The sequence below is a fragment of the Malaclemys terrapin genome, chromosome 2 (assembly GCF_027887155.1).
Source record: "Malaclemys terrapin pileata isolate rMalTer1 chromosome 2, rMalTer1.hap1, whole genome shotgun sequence".
Lineage (NCBI taxonomy): Eukaryota > Metazoa > Chordata > Testudines > Emydidae > Malaclemys > Malaclemys terrapin.
This window is the reverse complement of record NC_071506.1, coordinates 203520796-203542877: the sequence shown is the minus strand read 5'-3', so window position 1 is coordinate 203542877 and position 22082 is coordinate 203520796. Positions and strand designations below refer to the sequence as shown.

The following is a 22082-nucleotide window of genomic DNA, read 5'->3' as shown; positions in this document are numbered from 1 at the left end:
GTGGCAGGCAGCTAGCAACAGCCAAGATGTGGATTGTGTGCCAAACAAAGATATTGGCACACTCTTGGAAACTCATGCTCCCACTGCACGACAGATGCTTCTTGGCTTGTGTACATAAACAACATGTGATTTCAGTCAGGGCAAATGTCTGCAGTCCACAGGAAGACCTATGTTTATTACTGTGCTCTCCGGACACAAGCCTGCTTCATGCAGTGAAGGAGCAGGCAATGGATATTTGGAGCAGGGGTTTACTTCAGGCCCATCTCTATTTAAAATGCTGAAAATGAGAGTTCACTACCAATGGTCAGACTGCTTAGTTGCTCAAAATTCTGGTTTTTAATACAGATTCCTTGGAACCGCAGGACTGAATCTCACGCAGTGTTGAGATTGATCCTTCTGAGTTCCATGTAATTTAATGTGTGAAGGTCTTTTTGATAGGACCTCCTGTCTGCATCATGTGCCACTTTTCAGAAGAGTCCTTAGCCAAGATTCCTCCTCCCCAACCATTGAGTAGTGTGCTATGTAAGGGCTGATTGCCAGTTACTGACCCCCCATACCAGCTGTATTTTAGTGTGGGTGAAGTGATTCCTATATGTATACCTTGCAAAATATTTTGGGATGAAAAGTACTGTATGTATAAATGTAAAATATTATTAAAATGAGTGTTTGGGTCAATGGTGACCTGTAAAGGACCTCTCACTATTAATCAGGTTTAATTTTGTTGGTATATTTGATGTCATAACCCTACCAGTTCTACTTGAAATTCTAATATAAAGAGGGGAATTTTTTTTTCTTAAATCAAACAAAGAAAAACTCCTTAGACATTCTTTATATTTCATAAAGGAAGAAAAAAGGGCACAAACTCATTTGGTCTCTTTGGAGGTCACCCTAAACTTTAGTAGGAAACATTTGAGTTGAATTGCTGGTGCATTTTGATGAATGCCTTATAAAGAATGAAATACATTTCTTAAGGTCTACAAAGGGATCTTTCTGTTGCTTTAAATGTGTCCCACAGTGTCCATGTAGCTGGTGCTTTAAATGCGTCCCATAGTGCAACAATTAAGAGAGTCAAAGGGGTATTACTTTGCAATTATTGTAAAAAGTTACTTACAGTTATTAATACATAAACATTGTTAGAAACATGGACAAGGGAATTTGAAGTGGACACTTTCTGACTTTCAAAATAGCTATTTTACAGGTAATCTCAAGGGGTATTAGCTGAGTTTTTTAGAGCATTTAGTAAAATCATAAATTCATCTCTTTGATGGAATGAATAAAGGACTATGTACTAAAAAAATGAAGTCAAGTATCAGAGGGGTAGCCGTGTTAGTCTGGATCTGACTTTGTCAGATGCATATTTATACCTGCCTCTGGAAATTTTCACTACACGAAGTGGGTATTCACCCACGAAAGCTTATGCTCCAATACGTCTGTTAGTCTATAAGGTGCCACAGGACTCTTTGTCACTTTTTAAAAAAATGAAGTCTTACATTTTTTCAAATGCACTGAATCAGCAGAAAAAATACAGCATAATTATAGGAACTAGATTTTCTAAACAGTACACTAAAAAGATTGCATCTCCTTAGTGCCATTACTCCGTTATTCTTTTAACTTTTAATTGAAGATGTATAGCATTAGAACAATAACACAGGGATTAGTATTCATCCCATTTGGGGCTGCTGAAATTATGCGATATTTCAAAGAAATGTTCGTAGAAAGAATAAGAGAACTGTAAGGCAATTTTTAGTACACTATCACATGAAGTTGTGATTTTGTTTGTTTGTTTACTTTTCATGTGCCTCATTGCAATATGAGAGGTATCTTATCTCCCAGTTAGGCCTATGGGTAAACATGTATTTTTAAAATAATATAATTTATATATGCAAAGTAGCAGTATTCATGGTTTATTGAGGGCTTTCAACATGTTCAGCAATGAATAAATATAGATGACTTTTTTCCTTCTCCAAGGAACTTACATTCCGATGCCCTGAACCTTTTGCAGTCTAAACTCCGACTAATGTAAGAGAATAGGTGTACCAAAAATGTGGGCTCACATCCTAAATACATGTTGACTGCAGAGATTTCATGACCAAATCTGGATTGAATACTTATGCATGACTTCAGGCTTCTTTACACTGGAAGTTATTAGGAAGTCATACTGGTATATGGCAAGGGCCTGTTCTACACTTAAAATTTAGGTTGACATAGCTACAGTGCTCAGGCATGCGAAAAATCCACAACCTTGAGCACCATAGCTCTGCCGACCTAATCCCTGGTGTAGACATGGCTAGGCCAGTCGAATAACCTTACAATCACTCGGGGAGTTTGTTTCTCTCAAGTGATGGAAAAAACCTTTCCGTCATTGTAGGTTCAGTCTACACTATGGGGTTATGCCAGCAGTCAATCTATACTGCAGTAGTTATAGGTGTATAACTCCACATGTGGATGCTCTGTTTTGGAATAAAAGTGGTCTTTTTACAGTTTAATTAATTAACTTGGAGTTATACCAGTATAACTCCTGCAGTATAGAGTCACACCTTGCCTTATGCTAGTATAACTTCCTGATAACTCCCCATGTAGACAAGTCCTTCATTGACTCCATTTAAGTTGGACATGTGTATCAGAGGGAAGAATGTGATCCTTCACTACTGTGGAGCAAATATCAGATCAGATCAATACAACTAATTACAAATAGTTTTATCCAAATCTTTTGTTTTAAGAAACAGATTAGCATTTTATAGGGACATTTTCAAAAAACTATGCTGTGTTTAACAGTATCTTCCTGAATTATTTCTAATTGAGCTGAAAACTGTCACTGTCCTCCACCAGGTTTTTGGTTTGTAAATTTTGTACAAACATATGGAGACGTACAAACAATATATATATGAAATACCATATCAGAACAGCAAAGAGTATTTACTTTGTTGCTGTTTAAGAGTATGCAAAACAAAACAAAAACAAAAAAACAGAGTTTGACGCTGTTCACAACAAATCTTTTGAATAGGTTGTTCTTTTTAAGTATTTTAAAAATAAATTAGATTTTATTAGTTTACAGAGACCCAAGATTACAGCTGGCATTGTGGTTTAATGAAGAGCTACTTTTCCTGTAATTTTGAAGCCACAGTACATAGTGAATTTGAATAACAAATGCAGGCATTGCTGTAACCTAATCAGTAATACTGCCTGCCTCTGGAGGCTACTGACACCTCATAGAAAACTTTGAGCAGCGTTCTGTTTAGAAACAATTCTGCTTATAGCTAATGTTTTTGAACTATTTCATGTAAATATCATTATCAATATATGGACTCTTTGACTTATGCTCCACTCCATCCAAAATGCAGCAGATAAAATTATTTCCCTAACTCATCCAAGATCATCCCTGTTTTTTTAATTATTCCAGTAGCTCCATTGTATCAAATATAAACATCTTATGCTGACTTTCAAGGTGCTGTATAACTCCACCTCTTCCTCCCTACCTGATCTAGTTTTTTATTGCTTCATTCTCCAGTCCACTTGGCTCTCCTTCATTTATATCTCCAACAAGCATCTCTGCACCTTTTTTTCATGTCATGTCCTATATCTACAATGCTCTTCGTATTCCGGTCCACAAAGTCAGCAGCCTCTCCTCATTTAAATCTATCCTGAAAATTTGCCTTTTCTGCGATGCTCACAAAAAACATGTCAGGAATATTTATTATCTTTTTAGTTTTGATTCATATAAAAAAGAAAAACTTATCTGAACTACCATGAGGTACTGTATATGTGCTTAACCTAAGTCACCATGTGATTATACTGCTGTGATCCCTATTTTGCTACACCCCTGTCTCTCCAACTTGTTTTCCTGACTCAGATCACATGCTGTATTTAGCTTGGAAACTCTTTGGAAAAGGGATCATGCCTTATTTAGCATTTCTATGGTGTCAAGTATCAGAGGGGTAGCCATGTTAGTCTGAATCTGTAAAAAGCAACAGAGGGTCCTGTGGCACCTTTAAGACTAACAGAAGTATTGGAGCATAAGCTTTCGTGGGTGAATACCCACGTCAGACGAAGTGGGCATTCACCCACGAAAGCTTATGCTCCAATACTTCTGCTAGTCTTAAAGGTGCCACAGGACCCTCCATTTCTATGGTGGTAGTACTGAGAATTGGGGCCTTATTGGGTATATCTACACTGCAATTAAACCCCTGTAGCTGACCTGTGTCAGCTGACTCAGGCTAGCAGGGCTCAGGCTGGGGAGCTGTTTAACTGTGGTATAGATGTTTGGGCTCAGGCTGCAGCCTGGACTTTGGGACCCTCCCTCTTTCCAGGGTTCCAGAGCTCAGTCTCCACTCCAGCCTGAGCCTGTGTGTCTATATCACAACTTTACAGTCTCATAGCCCGGTGAACCTGAGTCAGCTGACACGGACCAGCCATGGATATTTAATTGCAGTGTAGATATACCCATTGTGCTAGGTTCTATACAAACACAGGTAGGCATGGTCCCTGCCTTGAAGCGCTTGCAATTTTATTGTCTTCTGTTAAGTGCCGAGCATACCTTTGAGTACTATAACACAATAATAAATATCAATTAAATATGCAGTAAAATGGATTTATAATTCCTTAGGGGCAAATCTTGTGTTCTGTGAAAACCAGGCTTTGTGCAAGAAGAGGTGATAGACTCTTCCTCTGGGCTACAGGTCCCTCATGCTACAGGATAGTAACTGCCTGGGGTTAGAAATAAATTGCACTCATACACCATGAGAATTTTACACCTTCCTCTGAAACATCTGGAGTAGATGGGGCGTTGTAGTCAGATCCAATATGGCAATTCCTATATTCTTATGCTTCTGTAGCTTCAGACACAACCCCCACACCCATCTTCCACAAACGTTTTGGTCAATAGATCTTCATAGTTACAGTTCCACTAGCCACATTCCCTCCCCCTATCCACCCAGTTCCCTTCAAAGACCAGTTGTGTGGTAGTATAGAAGGGGGGAACAAGGTCCCTATGTAATTTATAGATGCCATGTTAGGATTGTCAGGGACAGGTTTAAACATTCTTTCACTCTGAGTAGAAGGAAGAGAGATATGTACTCTAAATGCAGGAACTGTCAGTATAGTAGGGCTGGGCAGGCTATCATGAATTATTGAATAATGTGCAGTAGAAGACATGCTCTCTGCTGGGAGAAGGCAAGAAAATATCAGGAAGAATCTTATGTAAAAAGCACCCCTATTTTTATTTATTTTCATAGCCTTTTCGAACACTCAGTGTAGAGTCTGACTATGGGTAGTTCATTTTGGTTATTGTGACCAAGCTCCCAAAGGCTTGATGTACCCATTAATTCTGGGATACTGGAATGAATCTGAATCTAGCATGGCAGACTCGTCACAATCCCCCAATCTGTCCTGTCTGCAGCGAGGACCCCCTTGTATGGTGGAAATGTGCCAGTCCTGATGCCTTATTTGTCTTGTTACAGCTGCAGGATATGGCCCTAAGATCCTGGGACAGATTCTCTAGTGCAGGGGTCGGCAACCTTTCAGAAGTGATGTGCCGAGTCTTCATTTATTCACTCTAATTTAACGTTTCGCGTGCCAGTAATACATTTTAATGTTTTTAGAAGGTCTCTTTCTATAAGTCTATAATATATTACTAAACTATTGTTGTATGTAAAGTAAATAAGGGGTTTAAAATGTTTAAGAAGCTTCATTTAAAATTAAATTAAAATGCAGAGACCCTAGATCGGTGGCCAGGACCCAGGCAGTGTGAGTGCCACTGAAAATCAGCTCACGTGCCGCCTTCGGCACACATGCCATAGGTTGCCTACCCCTGCTCTAGTGTAAAGAGCTATCCTTGGTGCAGGACCAGAGGAGGATGGGGAAAGATGGCTTTAAATTACCATGACATTCCACCAATCCTGGATCTGACTGCAGTTGGTTTGGTCCCTCGCATAAGTTGGAGCAGTCTAAAGGCAATTCCAATTTACTGGTCTCCCATGTTATCAAGGGTCCATTCCACAAATGGGGATCAGCTGAGCATGGGGATGCCACCATCACATGGGCAGGAGTGATAGTCAGTGCTATGGCTTCCCTGTGTTGCTAGATAATTCCTCAATGATGGGAGAATGATGTGGTGGAATCTAACAGATTTAAGTCAGCTTTTTTCAGGGGACCAGAACAAAGTAGACTTAATAGACCCAGGAATTAGGTCCCTTATCTGCAGTCCTGCTGTTTGTTTTTCATCCCTTTGTGATATCAGGACCAGTTGCTGCTGGAATGTCTGTGAAGTTACAGAAGATTATCATTTCAGGGACACAGCAGCAAGGCCAGAAAGAATAAAACCAAAACCTAATAAACATCCTGCATTAATGTGAATGTCCTTAGTCAACAGAATTAATGAAAAAGAACACAAAGCAAGTATAAAAATCTCACACTTTTTCTCAATGTCAGAAAATCTCACAGACAGAAAAAGTAATGTAGCACATTGAAAAAAGACTGGTGAAATGAGAACAAAATCTAACTTTCAAAAAGGCCAGAACTCTTGAGACCACTTTGGTCTGTGGTCTCTTTATACATAATTTATGTTGGGGGAGGAAGACAGGCAATCTGGGCACAGCTAATGATTTATCTACACTAAAATTCACTGTATCCATGGCTCTGGCATAATGCTAAAAACATGTTTAAATCCTGTTTGTGCTGCAAAAAAACAACAAAGCTTTTAATTATTTTAGGGAAAGACTATGTTGTAACCAGGTCACATGATACATTTGCATTTAATTCCAGTACATATAATCTTTTTAAAAAAGGAAATAAGATCTATTGTTTAAAGCATAAGACTCTGAGTCAGAAGATTTGAATTCTGTTCATAAGTGTGTGGCTTTGGGAAAGTTCTTAATCTCTCAGGGTATGTCTACCCAGCAGTTGGGAGTTGTAATTCCCAACTTGGGTAACCATAAACACCCTAGTTCTGCTTGAGCTAGTGCCTAAAAATAGCAACACAGAGTATCTAGGGGTCTCAGGCAGGATTGTACTTGGGTGGCTACACTGAGTTGCTGTCTGTACTTCCATGGTCAAGTTACTCATTTTAGTGTGCTAGCTGAAGCAGAGCTAGCAGGTGGATGTCTACCTGAGCTGGGAATTACACCTCCCAGCTGCTGTGTAGATAGGGTTACCATATCTCATAAATAAAAAAAGAGGACCCTCCACGGGCCCTAGCCCCGCCCTAACTCCACCCCTTCCCCACCCTAACTCCGCCCCCTCCTCCCTTCCACTCCCAGCCAGGGGGAAATGGCTGCCCCAGTGCTACCGGCTTCAGGGTTTGCCGGGCAGCCCCCAGACCCTGCGCCCCCAGCCGGCGCTTCCCCAGCGCAGCTGGAGCCCGTGAGGGGAAGCGCCCAGCCGGGGGTGCAGGGTCTGGAGGCTGCCCGGCAAACCCTGAAGCCGGTAGCACTGGGGCTTTGGGCAGCCCCTAATCCTCCGGACCCTGCGCCCCCAGCCGGGCACTTCCCCTCCCGGGCTCCGGCGGCGCAGGGTCCGGAGGCACGGGGGCTGCCCAAAGCCGGTAGCGCTCGGGCAGCCCGGCTCTTAGAGCCAAAGAGGAGCAGAGCTTCCAGCCACGGCGGCTCTGCGTAACTTACACTGTGTCAGTTACACAGAGCCGAAGAGGAGCAGAGCCTCCAGCCGCAGCGGCTCTGCTCCTCCCCGACTCTTCGGCTCTGTTTAAGGGCCGGGCTGCCCGAGCGCTACCGGCATCGGGCAGCCCCCGTGCCTCCAGACCCTGCGCCCCCAGCCGGGCACTTCCCCTCCCGGGTTCCGGCGGCGCAGGGTCCGGAGGCACGGGGCTGCCCGAAGCCGGTAGCACTCGGGCAGCCCGGCTCTTAAACAGAGCCGAAGAGTCGGGGAGGAGCAGAGCCACCATTTTCCCGGACATGTTCGGCTTTTTGGCAATTCCCCCCGGATGGGGGTTTGACTGCCAAAAAGCCGGACATGTCCAGGAAAAAGAGGACGTATGGTAACCCTAGTGTAGATGTACCCCCTGTGTCTTGCTTAACCGTCTGTAAATTGGGAATAACACTTATAGCCTCAGAGGTGTTAGGAGGCAATTAGCAAATCATCAATGTTTGTAAAATTCTTTGAGATTCTTTGAAATTCTTTGAGAAAGAACAGCAGTACTTGTGGCACCTTAGAGACTAACAAATTTATTTGAGCATAAGCTTTCGTGGGCTACAGCCTACTTCATCGGATGCATTGAGAAAGAATGCAGTACAGAAGTGTAAAGAAGTACTAATAAATCCATGGCAAGGGAGCAAATCATGTGTCGGTATATTGGATTGTCTGAAGCTCTAGTGATTTATACTATCATCTAGTATAACTTATGTGGTGCTGTTGGGAGGGATTTAGGAATACTAACAACCACTGAATGGATTAGTCAAGCAATGTCCAACAAAAGGGCTCGAAAGCAATGCATGATCTCATTGCTGTAATTTTTGCCCTTCGCCCTCCACTCCCTTTCAACATTTATTTTTCTTCATCACTGCATATCTTAGTTTAAGTCCCAGTCCTGGAAACACTTACTACTAAGTGTAGAGAGCTACATTACCTTGAGTAGTCCCACTGATTCCAGTAAAGCTAGGGTCAGTAATAAGGCACATAATGAGAATTTGCAGGACTGGGGACTTAGATAGTAAACTCTTTGAGGCTGGGACATTTGGCTTAATCCTATTCCTACTGAAGTCAGTTGTCACGCTGTCGGGAGTGGCTCATGACCGTGAATGCAATCCTCGGGGGACACTGTCTAAAAGCAGGACAGAAACTTCAAACTGATTGTCTGTTCTTTCTATAATTAGACTTCACCAACTCAGTTAACAGTCTTACCATGGAGTCACGAACAGTGCCCTGGGGCTTTCCAGTCTATCTTGCCACCCAGGCAAGCTGGACTTTGTGACAGACTGTCACTTTACACCACAAATCAAAACAATATTCAGGTTACTCCCAGTCCCAAAGGACCAGTCACTTTCTCCAGGTCAATTGTACTCAGATCTCAAACCAAAGACAATGCCTGTAGTTAATCCTGTAATTAACTAAAAATGTATTAACAATAAGAAAATAAATAAGGAAGTTATTTACAAGGTTAAAACAGGAAACATACACAAACAAATTATAATAAGCAGCTCGGTGTGTCCTTTAGGGCTGACCCATGCATCACGGGGATCTCTTGCTTAGGAATCTTTGCCCCCAGAGTCCAGACAGCATAAAGATCCCAGTTTCTCCTTGTCAGGGATTTTTATCCCCTTCAAGCCAGAATCTAAGCTGATGGGATGGGTTCATGTGCAGGCCTCCCCTTCCTAGAGGGAGTAGGGAATACAATCAACAAGGTCTCTGTCCTTTAATGCTATACAATGCCTCATTTCCCTCCTGTGGTCCATCTTGTATGCAGGAACAGCACTTTACCTTAATTAATGTTGTTTTTCCTGTTTAGTGAGTTACACAATTATAGAGGTTTACAATGCAAACACTCAATATAATTTTATACCATGAGATACAGATATTATAAGTTGGATTATTACATGCAGCACCCTACAAGCATTCTATAAAGTCTAAACACAAAACAGATTTTTATAACACTAATATCTATTTTAACTATACTAACTAGGGCTGTCGATTAATCGCAGTTAACTCACATGATTAACTCAAAAAAATAACTGCAATTAAAAAAATTAATCATGATTAATCGCACTGCTAAATAGAATAGCAATTGAAATTTATTAAATATTTTTGGATGTTTTTCTACATTTTCAAATATATTGATTTCTATTAAAACACAGAATACAATGTGTACAGTGCTCACTTTATATTATTTTTTATTACAAATGTTTGAACTGTAAAAATGATAAAAGAAATAGTATTTTTCAATTCACCTCATACAAGTACTGTAGTGCAATCTCTATCGTGAAAGTGTAACTTACAAATGTAAATTTTTTTGTTACATAACTGCACTCAAAAACAAAACAATGTAAAACTTTAGAGCCTACAAATCTATTCAGTCCTATTTCTTGTTCAGCCAATCGCTAAGACAAACAAGTTGTTTACATTTACAGGAAATACTGCTGCCTGCTTCTTATTTACAATGTCACCTGAAAGTGAGAACAGGCGTTAGCATGGCACTTTTGTAACAGGTGTTGAAAGGTATTTACATGCCAGATATGCTAAACATTCCTATGGCCCTTCATGCTTCAGCTACCATTCCAGAGGACATGCTTCCATGCTGATGTTCGTTAAAAAAATAGTGTTAATTTAATTTGTGACTGAACTCATTGGGGGAGAATTGTATGTCCCTTGCTCTGTTTTACCCGCATTCTGCCATATATTTCATGTTATAGTAGTCTCGGATGTGACCCAGCACATGTTGTTTGATTTACGAACACTTTCACTGCAGATCTGACAAAATGCAAAGAAGGTACCAATGTGAGATTTCTAAAAATAGCTACAACACTCGACCCAATCTGAATTGCCATCCAAAATCTGAGAGGGACGAGGTGTGGAGCATGCTTTCAGAAGTCTTAAAAGAGCAACACTCAGATGCGAAACTACAGAACCCGAACCACCAAAAAAGAAAATCAACCTTCCGCTGGTGGCACCTGACTCAGATGATGAAAATGAACATGCATTGGTCCGCTCTGCTTTGGATTGTTATCGAACAGAACCAATCTTCAGCATGGATGCATATCCTCTGGAATGGTGGTTGAAGCATGAAGGGACATATCAGGGCCGTAGCAACAAAGAACGTGGCCCCCTCCGAACGGTGGCCCCCTCCGAACATATGTCCGGGCAGGGCCCCTTACAATGCAGAAACTGGAATGCGGTATTTATTTTGCCACTTTTAGGGGCCCCCTTCCTTGCACAGGGCCCCTTACAATGCAGAAACTGGAATGCGGTATTTATTTTGCCACTTTTAGGGGCCCCCTTCCTTGGGGGGCCCTCTCCGGTCAGAGGGTACGGAGGGCGCTCGCTACGCCTCTGGGACATATGAATGTTTAGTGCATCTGGCATGTAAATATCTTGCGATGCCGGTTACAACAGTGCCATGCAAATGTCTGTTCTCACTTTCAGGTGTCATTGTAAACAGGGCCAGCTCTAGCTTTTTAGCAAAAAAAAAAAATCACGGCAGCCACGGGGAGTATGTGGAGGGCGGTCAAGGCGGCTCGCAGGGGGGTGAAGGGCGGCGCTCGCCTGCTCCCTCCACCCGTGGGCAGCCCGCTCGTAGCCTGACGAGAGGCACCCTCCGGCCTTGGGGTGCCTCTCCCGGCTGGGCAGGCAGAGCCCCCGGGAGCTGCAGGAGGTGCTGGCTCAGCCGCTCCTTTAAAGGCAGCTCAGGCGGGCCGGGCTCAGAGCGGTGCAGGAGGTGGAGGCCGGTGCAGGCGGCGGGGAGTGGCGCGTCCCGGGGAGCCCGGCAGCATGGTGAGTGGCGGGGATCGCTAGTTCCTGCCCCCCCCCGGGCCGGGGTCTATGCCCCTGCAGGGCTGGGCTGGGACTGGCGGAGCGTGGGGAGCCGGCCGGGGGCTCTGGATCTGCGGACCGGGCTGCCAAAGCAAAAAAAAAAAAAAAAAAAAAAAAAAAAAGAACCACGGCAGGGCGGCCGGAATGTGCCGCCCCAAGATTGGCCAGAATGCCGCCCCTTACAATGTGCCGCCCCAGGCACGTGCTTTCTCGTCTGGTGCCTGGAGCCAGCCCTGTTTGTAAACAAGAAGCAGGCAGCATTATCTCCTGCAAATGTAACCAAACTTGATTATCTGAACGATTGGCTGAAGTAAGACTGAGTGGACTTGTAGGCTCTAAAGTTTTACATTGTTTTATTTGTGAATGCATTTTTTTTGTACATAATTTGACATTTGTAAGTTCAACTTTCATGATAAAGAAATTGCACTACAGTACTTATATTAGATGATTTGAAAATACTATTCCTTTTGTTTTTTACAGTGCAAATATTTGTAATAAAAATAAATATAAAGCGAGCACTGTGCACTTTGTATTCTATGTTGTAATTGAAATCAATATATTTGAAAATGTAGAAAATATCCAACAATATTTAAATAAATGGTATTCTATTATTAACAGTGCGATTAATTGTGGGATTAATCACAATTACTTTTTTTAATCGCTTGACAGCCCTAATACTCACCCACACGTAAACCAGACTGTCCAGTTATGCATTTGTCATGCCTGGACCTTAGCATCAGTTGCCAGCATCACATAAGTATCACAGCTCACACTGAATTCAGTAGATGCAGGATTGGGTCCATTGTCTTTTACTTGTCTGTAAAGAAAGCATCTTGCCCACTTATGGTGCTGGATAAATAAATAATAATTGTATGCAAAACAAATGTTAAAATAAAGTTATTTAGGTTGTAAAGTCAAGTAATGTTAAGTTAGGAAATGCCAGATTTCTGATTGCTTGTGCATACTTAATACTGCCTCATCATGTGTCCAACCTTTGCACTGAATTAGGCAGGAGTCCTGTGGAAAAAATTGCATGTGATCATGTAGTTAAAGATTGCATAATAGTGCATATGCACAAGGAGAGCAAATTAAAGTTGCATGAGCAACTGGAAGTCTGATATTTCCTATCTTTTGAGTGCTTGACTTTGCAGCTTTAAATAACTTTCTTCTAATTTTGCGTGCAATTTTATAGTTTTTTTAAAAGGGAAAAAAATATAACAACAAATTATGTTACATACCACTGTAACAATCTCCCCCTTCCCCTATCAACAGCATTTGAACCATGAACCTTCAGCACAGATAGCTACTACTCAAGCTACAAGACTATTAGTTGGTAGCAGAAAAAGACTACTATCCCAGTGGGGGCTGGGAGTGAGCTACTGGTGCCATATACTCCATTCAGGGGGTGGTCAAGGGAAGCCCAACTTGGCTAAGTATTTCCCTTCCCTTCAACTAGATCATGGGAGACATCCTGATCCATGTGGTGTTCCCTGAATGGAGACAAGCTGGTGGGATCATATGCTAGGTCCTGGGGGTTCCGTGAGGGGAGCCTGGTCCAGCTGTCTCTCCTGATGGGAGTTGGGGGACATTCTGACTCATGTGGTGCCTCAAGCGGAGGGGATGGAATGTGATGGGATGCTGGAATCATAGGCTGGGGCTGGGTTTTGAGAGTCCATTCAGGTTCTTTCTCCCACCGTTTGCTGCTCCAGCAGCTTCCAGGTATTCACAGTGTAGTGTGCTGCGTAGACGGGGTGAAATGTTTCTGTTGTTATTTTAGTATGCTGCCAAAATGTTCTGAAAGACACAAGTGACAGAAGTGAAATGGTGATTTTCAGAAGTTTATAACTCAGCCAAACCTGAATGAAATTTCAAAGGGAGGGGGTTAGTGGGAAGGCACTTTTCTAACTTGAGGCTTTGTTTCCCTGCTGAATTTTGAAGCCAAGTGCAAACAATGGAGGTTGTTAGAGCGTCTCAAAAAAAGACTGCAAGAATATTTTTAATGAAAAGTATTAGGCAATCTAAATATAACAGTCATTACCGGCTCCTTCTATAATATAGTAAATATCAATGTAGAAAAACAAATATTAAAATAAAAATCGTTCAGTTTTATTATTTGCATTACACTAGCACTCAGCAGTCTTAGCAGACAAGGCCTATCGAGTAAGAAACACTCAGCTTGCAATCGTATTTAAGAAACATAAAAGGAGATGAAACAAACAACACGGGGGCGTGGGGAGGGCAGGAGAACAACCGTGTAAGAATGTCAGGGACCAGCTTGCGTTTGGCTCACACGAGAGCTACGAGGCAGCCTGCGTCGCCCCGCTCAGCCCTGCCCGCCCTTGGTTACTGAGAACAGGTGATCGGAAGGGACGCGTCACTGCGCAGGCACCTGGCGCTGAATGACCATGGAGTGGTGGGGGCGGGGGGCACAGAGAGGCGGGGCTATGGAGGGAGGGGGAAGGATTTGAGGCGCGGACCTGAGCTAGGGAGGAGAGGAAGTGGGCGGGGCTATGAGAGAGGGAGCTCGACGATGACGTTGCGGGGCGGGGCTAGGGCGGGGGAAAGCGCCTGACTGACGTGCCGTGCTGAGGTCAGAGTTTGCGCAGATCCCGGAAGTGCGGCGGGTGGGCGCGGGCAGTTCGCTGTATTGCTGCGGGCGGGCGGACGGACAGGCCCACCAAGCGCAGGCAGGGGGAGGGAAACATGGCGACTTTTATTTCGGTGCAGTCGAAGAAGGCCTCCGAGGTGGACTTGGCCAAGCCGCTCTGCAAGTTCATCCAGCAGACGTACCCGGCCGGGGAGGCGCAGAGCGATCACTGCCGCGCGGCCGAGGAGCTCAACAAGCTGCGCAAAAGCGCGGTCGGCCGCCCCCTCGACAAGCACGAGAGCTCGCTCGAGACGCTGATGAGGTGCGGGGGGAGCATAGGTGGGCGGGGGGAGGAGAGCGACGCCAGGCCTGTGGCGCTGTCCCGTCCGGACAGGTCGGCGCTGTGCCCAAGCCGGGTGGAGCGCAACCACCCACGGCGGCGGCTGTGCGCGCGGCGGGCAGGACTCCAAGGGGCGGGAGGGGGGAGCAGGAATGGGAAGGTGCGGGGGGAGGGGCAGGCGGTAGTGTTACTTGGGGGAAGTTCTTGCAGCGCGGAGCCGGTGTTCCCCAGCCAGGCCCCGGGCTTTGGGCTGCAGCGCCCCGAGCGTCGCGCCGCCCTCCCCCTGGGGGGGTAACAGGGTTTCTGCCCCTCCTCCCGCCCCCTGGCTGTGTTCCCACAGCTGCGGTTTCTTACCTGGGATGTGCTCGCGCCGCCTGGGCGTCTCCCGCGTGACGTCAGGGGTCCGCTCAACTTGCTGGGACACCTGGGCCGGGCTGTGATGCGAGGCCGCGTCGCGTCTCGCTGGCGGCCGGGCCCCCACGAGCCCAGTAGCCTGAGCGAGGCCGCGGGTCGGGGCAGGGAGGTGCTGCCCGGGGAGCGCTCTCCGCCCGCTGTCTCTGGCCCGTTGCCATAGGTGGTGGTTCCGGACCTTATTGCCCCTTTCCTATGGCTTACAGCTCTCCCCTCCTGTCCCCAGGGCCGTGAGCTGAGCTGTCTTCGTGTCGCCTCCTCTGTTTTCCTTCTCCTCGCTTCTGTCTGTTTCTTCTTAACTTGTTGTTGTCTTGTGGTTGCGCCCCTTCCCGGCTTCCCAAGCAGCGCAAGTCTGTGATCTGCTTGGTATGAGGGAGTCTGTCTGTGCCAGGACTCTTGCACTCTAGGTGAGTGGCATAGGAGAAAAAGGAACCGTGGGCAGCTGTGGTGCTGCTTCTAACCCACAACGCTGTACACCTGAACTGCTTCTGTGTCCAGCTGTTGGGGATGCTGTGCGGCCCACCTGCTCCTTTACCCATGGAAGCGCTCCATCTTACTTCATCCCCACTGGATTAAGCACAGTTTGCTTGGGAAACACTGATCTGGGGGTTGATTACAGGTTTCATCTTGCCGAGTAACTTCTACTAACTTCCAAATGACAGGATGCATGCTGGGACTTGTAGTTTGTGACACATGTAGTGCTAAATTGAAGGAATGGCTGCAATCTGTTAAGTTTTATGTGAATGGTGTGAAGCCCTTTGGCAAATTATCAGTGCTGCGTAAATGCGGCAAAATCCCTGTTAAGATCTTGGAAATATCCCAAATAGTAAGCTGCTTTGACAGCTAGGAGAGCAAGTTATACTGTCCAGTTACACAGGCGGAAGGTACTGTAAAAGGGCCCAGATGAGCAACAGACTTCTGAAATGGAAATTAGACCAACCTAGGGCTTGCACTATAAAATAGTAAAGGAGAGGTCAGTACTTCAGAGTGTTTTGTGTTCTGAAAGTACACAGTGAAAGCTCGGCGGGGGGGAGTAAATGAAAGAACCTGACTCTTTAACTCACCAGACTCTCATGAAGGTGGTAATGGAAAACATTCTTTGAAAACCAGTGCCTTCTACATAGTGACTTAATAAATATTGAAAGTAACCAGGTATACTCACTAAAACATACTACATCATGGTCAGAACTTGAATGAAGACACTAATTTTTTAGGTCTTGTCTACACTACAGAATTTTGTCGATGAAAGTTATGCCGCTTTAATTAAATGGCTTTATTTAAACCACTGTTGCATGTCCACACTATGCTCCTTGTGTCTGCAGAGTGCATCCCCACTAGCAGCTCTTGCATCGACACGGAGAGTAGTGCACTGTGGGTAGCTATCCCATTGTGTAAGGGGCTGCAGGGTGCTTTGGGAATGGTGTGCAATGCCTCCTGGGGCAGGTACAGCATCACATGATGCAGGTTTCTCAATCCCATCCTTCCATGGGCATCCTAGTAGGTTGCTAGCTGCTTTTCAACTGAAGAGTGTGTGTGTGTAGAGTGTGACGCGGATTGATGTGTGTGGGGAGAGACCAGAAACCGTGTGTAGACGTCCCCCCCACATCCTGCTTTGCCTGCCTATGGTTCTGTGATTCCCTCTGAGCCCTCCCACAGTCTCCTCAGCAGCTCGGAGCAACCTCCTCAGCAGCTCTGTGGGCTCTCTGCTCTGAGAAATATCAAAGCTTCCTGAAGCTTTGAAATGGGAGGGGCGCATGTATACATAGCTAGATGCAGGGCAGCTGAGTTCATCAGTCCCCACCTTCCTCCTTGGTTCTGCACAGCGTCCTGTCCTGTTTCCTCTCCCACCCCCACCAGGAACCTGCCTGGTGCTGTGTTCCTAGTGTGGGGAGAGCAGGAGAATTCCATGATAATTTGCTCTTTGCTGCCTGAATGGTATGCTCAGCTGTCAGGACTTCCCGGGACTTTGAAAGAGGAGGTGCCACGCCTGCTGACAGCAATTTCGGGCCCCAGAGCAGAACGGTCCGCCTGACATTTGGACGGTGCTGCTGCCTGCACTGGCTAGTGCCCAGCGAGCTCTTCCAGCACAGCCAGGGCTTCCACATGCGCGCTTGGCTGCCTTTACCGCTGTCGGTACCATCCCGTGTGTGCCTAGGAGTCCTGTGGGCCGCTGGGGCAATTTAAAAGTGCCTTCCGCTGCTATTGTGGCAGTGTCTGGGAGCCCCCTGGCCATTTTAAATCACCTGGGCAATTGCCCCCTCTGTCCCTCTTCCCCCCCCTCCCTCCCATCGCCTGGGAGGGGCGCATGCCTGTAGGGCAGCTGAGTTCAAAACTGAGAGAGGAGCGGTTATGGTGGGCATTGTGGGATAGTGGGAGAGGCCAGTTCTAGCGATATAACGAACGGCAGTGTCTACAGTGATGCTTTAACTTTTGCCACAAAAAACATCCCAATAGCTTCCCAACTCTCACAGAAGAGCAGAAGAATTATCGATAAGTTGAAATACTGATATACTGTAGCAATATTCCCGTGGCATCAGTTAATACAAACCTGTATATTAGAGGGTAGTACATTCATTTTAATCTCCATAGAAAAGGCAGTTCTTAATATATAAATTATCTCCTCCCCTATGCCACCTTTCTTACATACCCTGTGAGCCAGATCTTTGGGCACAGTGCCACTCCACCAGTGAACTTTGTCCACAAAACCTAAGTAAGTGACCCCATAAAGATCACCCCAAGGAAGCTTTCTCTACAAGGGCTATGAACAGTGTATTGTCAGCAGTTACAGCTTACCACGAGCACTCTCTCTCTAAGAAAGCACATTTATTCTTTAGGTAAAAGAGTTGCAGAGAAAACATAATAACAACAAAAGTTCCTATTTGCATGCTAAAAGCTTTCCAGAGGTTGCACATCAGTCTTATGGGGCCTTCATAGGCCAAAGTTTTTCCAGACCCTCTACAATGCAGGGTTTTTATCCCAAAAGTCCTTTTTGTGTTTGTCTCTGGAAAACCCAGTTTGAACCAGTGTATGCATGCTTCCCTAAGGGTTGGATCTCTCTGACGGAATTTACAATCAAAATGATTCACCTTAATCACCCCCCATTGTGTTTGGTTCTTGGGGGAGCTGTGATAACCTGATCCGGTGGAGTTGCATTCAGTCCCTGGCCCACAGTGATGCACACACTTGATACATTATGGTCTCCAAAGATACTGTATGGCATTTTAATATGTGTGTCGAGCACCATCCTGCAGCTCAGCCCTGATAGCTTTTTAACAGGCTCAGGTGTTTGTTCTTCAATTAACTGCCTAGATAAGCTAATTTAAGGGGAATGAGCCTTGTAAGGGTAGCCTGGGCCTAGACTCGTCTTAAAGGAGCCAGCAGCTCTGTGGCAAGGACACAACAATTTGAGATTCTCATTTGTCTGAAAATTTTGTGCCTACTTTGGTAACACCTACGATTATTACAACTGAAGAATCTAGTAAGGGAGGGAAATTTTTTTCTTTTTTTTTTTTTTCTTTTTTTTTGGTTGACTTTGTGTATGTCTACAGTCATAGTGTTTTCACTGTATAGCATTCACTGGCTCCAAAAGATGTTTATAAATGTCAACGTGGAAGCAGAATAATTCTTTCAATAAGGATTTTAAAAAAGGACATGCCTATTTATATCAAACTGGAATTTCTTTGTTAATAATAATTTTAAAAATGTTGACTATCCCTTTTTAATATAAGAATTTATTTTTGTATTGTATTTATCAACATTTTGTAGGGAAATAAAGCAGGCTATCAGACAGAAGCTACATCAAATAAATGCACATCCCACTCCACTCTGTAATTGACTAAATTTAGGCTCTAGAAGCCCATAAAAAGGGGTATATGTGTGAAATTCCAAAGGGAGTGTAAGGGTCATAAAGTGAGAGATCTACCACAGCCATTTCCAGAGTATTTGACTCTAAAATGGTGAGAGCTGGCCAGCTGACTTTAGTTGCCAGGTTGTAGGCCATTTAGGGACTTAAGGGTATCTAGGTGATGTATGTACACTACAGTGGCACAGCTACAGTGCTGCAGCTATGCCACTGTAGTGTAGCTGCTTCCTACATTGATAGATGGAAAAACCCCTTCCATGTGGGTAATCCACCTCTCTGAGAAGTGGTAGCTCGGACTAGGGAAGAATTTTTCTGACAGCCAAGTTGAGTCTGCAGTGGGCTTAGGTTGACCTAACTGCTCCGCAGAAGGTGCAAACTTTTTCACAGCCCTGAGCAATGTAGCTAGTCAATCTAATTTTTATGTGTAGACTAGGCCTGTATTCTTTTTTAAGGATGTAAAGTAAGTTAATTACTAACACTTTGAATGGCACCTAGAAGTGAACAGGAAGTAAGTACAAATACTTCAGCAGGCTGTGTGATTTTTGGGACTTTAAAATCACTTCTGTCTCACCAGCTCATCTTCCCCCTCTCTCTCTGTGCCATACATTCACTAACTACTTTGACTTAAAGATGGTTTTTAGTAGCTGATATCTTGAAATGCTAGAAATAAACTGCTTTATCTGCAATCCACTTGGAAGTCCAATTTGCAAATGGTATACAGCATTAATCTCTAATTAGCACTTTTAGAGAGCCTATTACATTCCTATCAGAATGGAGGTGTTATTGAGGAAAAGGAAGCCATTGTTCTGAGTGACTTGATTTTAAGTTTTGTCACCTGCCAAGAGTGAAATATAGAGAAAATGCTAATTTCTATCCTTTCCACTCGTGTAAGGTATGTTTCTAGAATTCATGGATCATGAGATATAGTCTCTTAAATTTGTTGGTCCCTCATTTTAGAATTGTCTTCCTTGCTTTAGCTCAGTACTAAATATACCAAGTCCCTACTACAAGACGGGCCCAACAAAGAAAGTAACGGAATGCTACTAGCCGTCACCTACAGCCCCCAACTAAAACCTCTGCAGTGCATCAATAAGTATCTACAACCTATCCTGAAGGATAATCCCTCACTCTCACAGACCTTGGGAGACAGGCCAGTCCTCACCTACAGACAGCTCCCCAACCTGAAGCAAATACTCACCAGCAACTACACACCACACAACAGAAACACAAGCCCAGGAACCAAACCCTGCTACAAACCTTGGTGGTAACTCTGCCCACATATCTATTCAAGGGACATCATTGTAGGACCTAACCACATCAGCCATACCATCTGGAGCTCATTCGCCTGCACATCTACCAATGTGATGTATGCCATCATGTGCCAGCAGTGCCCCTCTGCCATGTACATTGGCCAAATTGGACAGTCTCTACTCAAAAGAATAAATGGACACAAATCTGATCTCAGGAATCATAACATTCAAAAACCAGTAGGAAATCAATCTCTCTGGTCACTCAATAACAGACCTAAAAGTGGCAATTCTTCAACAAAAAAACTTCAAAAACAGACTCCAATGTGAAGCTGCAGAACTGGAATTAATTTGCAAACTGGATACCATCAGATTAGGCCTGAATAAAGACTGGGAGTGGTTGGGTCATTACAAAACCTAAACTTAATTTCCCCAATACTAATTTCTCCCTACTGTTACTCACACCTTCTTGTCAACTGTCTGTAATGGGCCACTCTCTTACCACTTCAAAAGTTATTTTTCCTCCCTTGGTATCCTGCTGTTAATTGATTTATCTCGTTAGACTGACCTCACACTTGGTAAAGCAACCCCCATTCTTTCATGTATTTATACCTGCTCCTGTATTTTTCACTTCATGCATCTGATGAAGTGGGTTCTAGCCCACAAAAGTTTATGCCCAAATAAATTTGTTAGTCTCAAGGACTCCTCGTTGTTTTTGCTGATACAGACTAACACGGCTACCACTCTGAAACAAGTCTCATATTGTCATCCAGTATTTATTGGCTAAGTGAGGCCCTACTCAAAAGTGATGACATTTCTCTTTGTTGGATGTAACGTAACTTCTGAACACTGTATCAAATTAGTTCCTTCAGGGAGTGTTCTATGCATCAGTGGGCAGAACCCTATAGATTTTGATGAAAATTGGGTAAACCAGAAAAGAGGCTTGCACAGCTGTGGGTTGGATGCTTAGCTAGCAGCAGGAGTGGAGAATAAAAGAGGCTTTATTTCTTCTTTTCTAATGCCCTGCCTCACCAAACCCTGCTCGGTTGGGTTGGGGCGGAGGGGTGAGAAGGAGAGGGTGCCTCCCTTCCAGTTCAAGGGCAAGATGGGTACGTTAGAGGGGAAGAAAAGGGTGGGGGTGGGGGCGGAGAGAGAGAGAGGCCTTGGCTTGAGGGACGGGGAGGTGGAGGGTTTTTCAAGGAATCCCTGAAGTAGAGGAGAATGGGAGTGTGGCACACAGGGAGCTTGCGGGTGTGACTGGAAGGAAACAAGGAGCCCTTGGTGTGTGCAATGAGCTCCACTATGGAAATGTGCAACACTCCAGTTTATTTTCATTACAGTGGTTCTGGGAGGCCAGCAGAGAATGGGGCCCCCTTGTGCTAGGCAAAAATAGTGACCAAAGAGCTTGCAATCAAAATAGACAAATGGGTGGGGGGGGGGGGGGGTAGAGAGAGAACATACAAGTTGAATCAGCATAGTGATGGTTAGCAAATGTTATGTTAATGTCATGATTTTTTAAATTTAATTTAATTCTCTGTAACATGATCATGAATGTCAAGGGAAGATTTGTTTCCTTGTCTGTCATGTATTCATATGGTGGACCCTTGGCATAAGGATCTCTCCTCCTCCTACCACATGTGATAAGTGGGATGGAAGAGACACATTGTCCTCAGTATCCCTTGCCTTCCATCCACCTCCCCTCCTAGATCCACAGTGATTGCTGCCACAGTGGAGGCACATTGCATGTTTTAGTTCTCTCCCAAAATGTTGCAGAATTAGTGGGGGAGTTCCATGATTTACGTATGGAGGGCAACCCTTCCTCAATGTAAACAAGACCAATACAACTCTTAATCTGGTATTTACCTCCGCTCTTTTGTCTGTTGGTCTAGATACTACGATCAGCTGTGTTCCATAGAGCCAAAATTTCCATTTTCTGAAAATCAGGTAAGGTGCAAAAGACTTGCATTGGCTTCACATATACTGTATTGGGACAATAGTTCATGGAAACCAGGATGTCTTTTTTTTTTTTTAATTTTCTTCTACTACTACTACTTCTTCTTCTAGGCCTATGTCTAAGACAGTGCTTCTCCCAGGAAAGATATTAATCTCTCTTAGCTTCCTTTCCTAATCTCTCTCTCTCCTTACATGTGGCTGTGGACGTGT

The 22082-nt window shown here is 44.5% G+C and overlaps 1 protein-coding gene across 2 annotated transcripts in view; it reads left to right on the top strand.

Annotated features, from left to right (window-relative positions):
• The first annotated feature begins 14078 nt into the window (after positions 1–14078).
• PDCD6IP (programmed cell death 6 interacting protein) overlaps positions 14079–22082 on the top strand; it is a 51695-nt gene continuing 43691 nt past the window's right edge. The window contains exons 1-2 of one of the 2 annotated variants that reach the window (XM_054019447.1): positions 14079–14381; positions 21809–21863. In XM_054019447.1, the coding sequence (XP_053875422.1) occupies positions 14176–14381; positions 21809–21863 (261 nt within the window). In that variant the 5' untranslated portion in view covers positions 14079–14175. The remainder of the gene's footprint in view (positions 14382–21808; positions 21864–22082) is intronic. The other variant, XM_054019448.1, reaches the window with a different exon arrangement.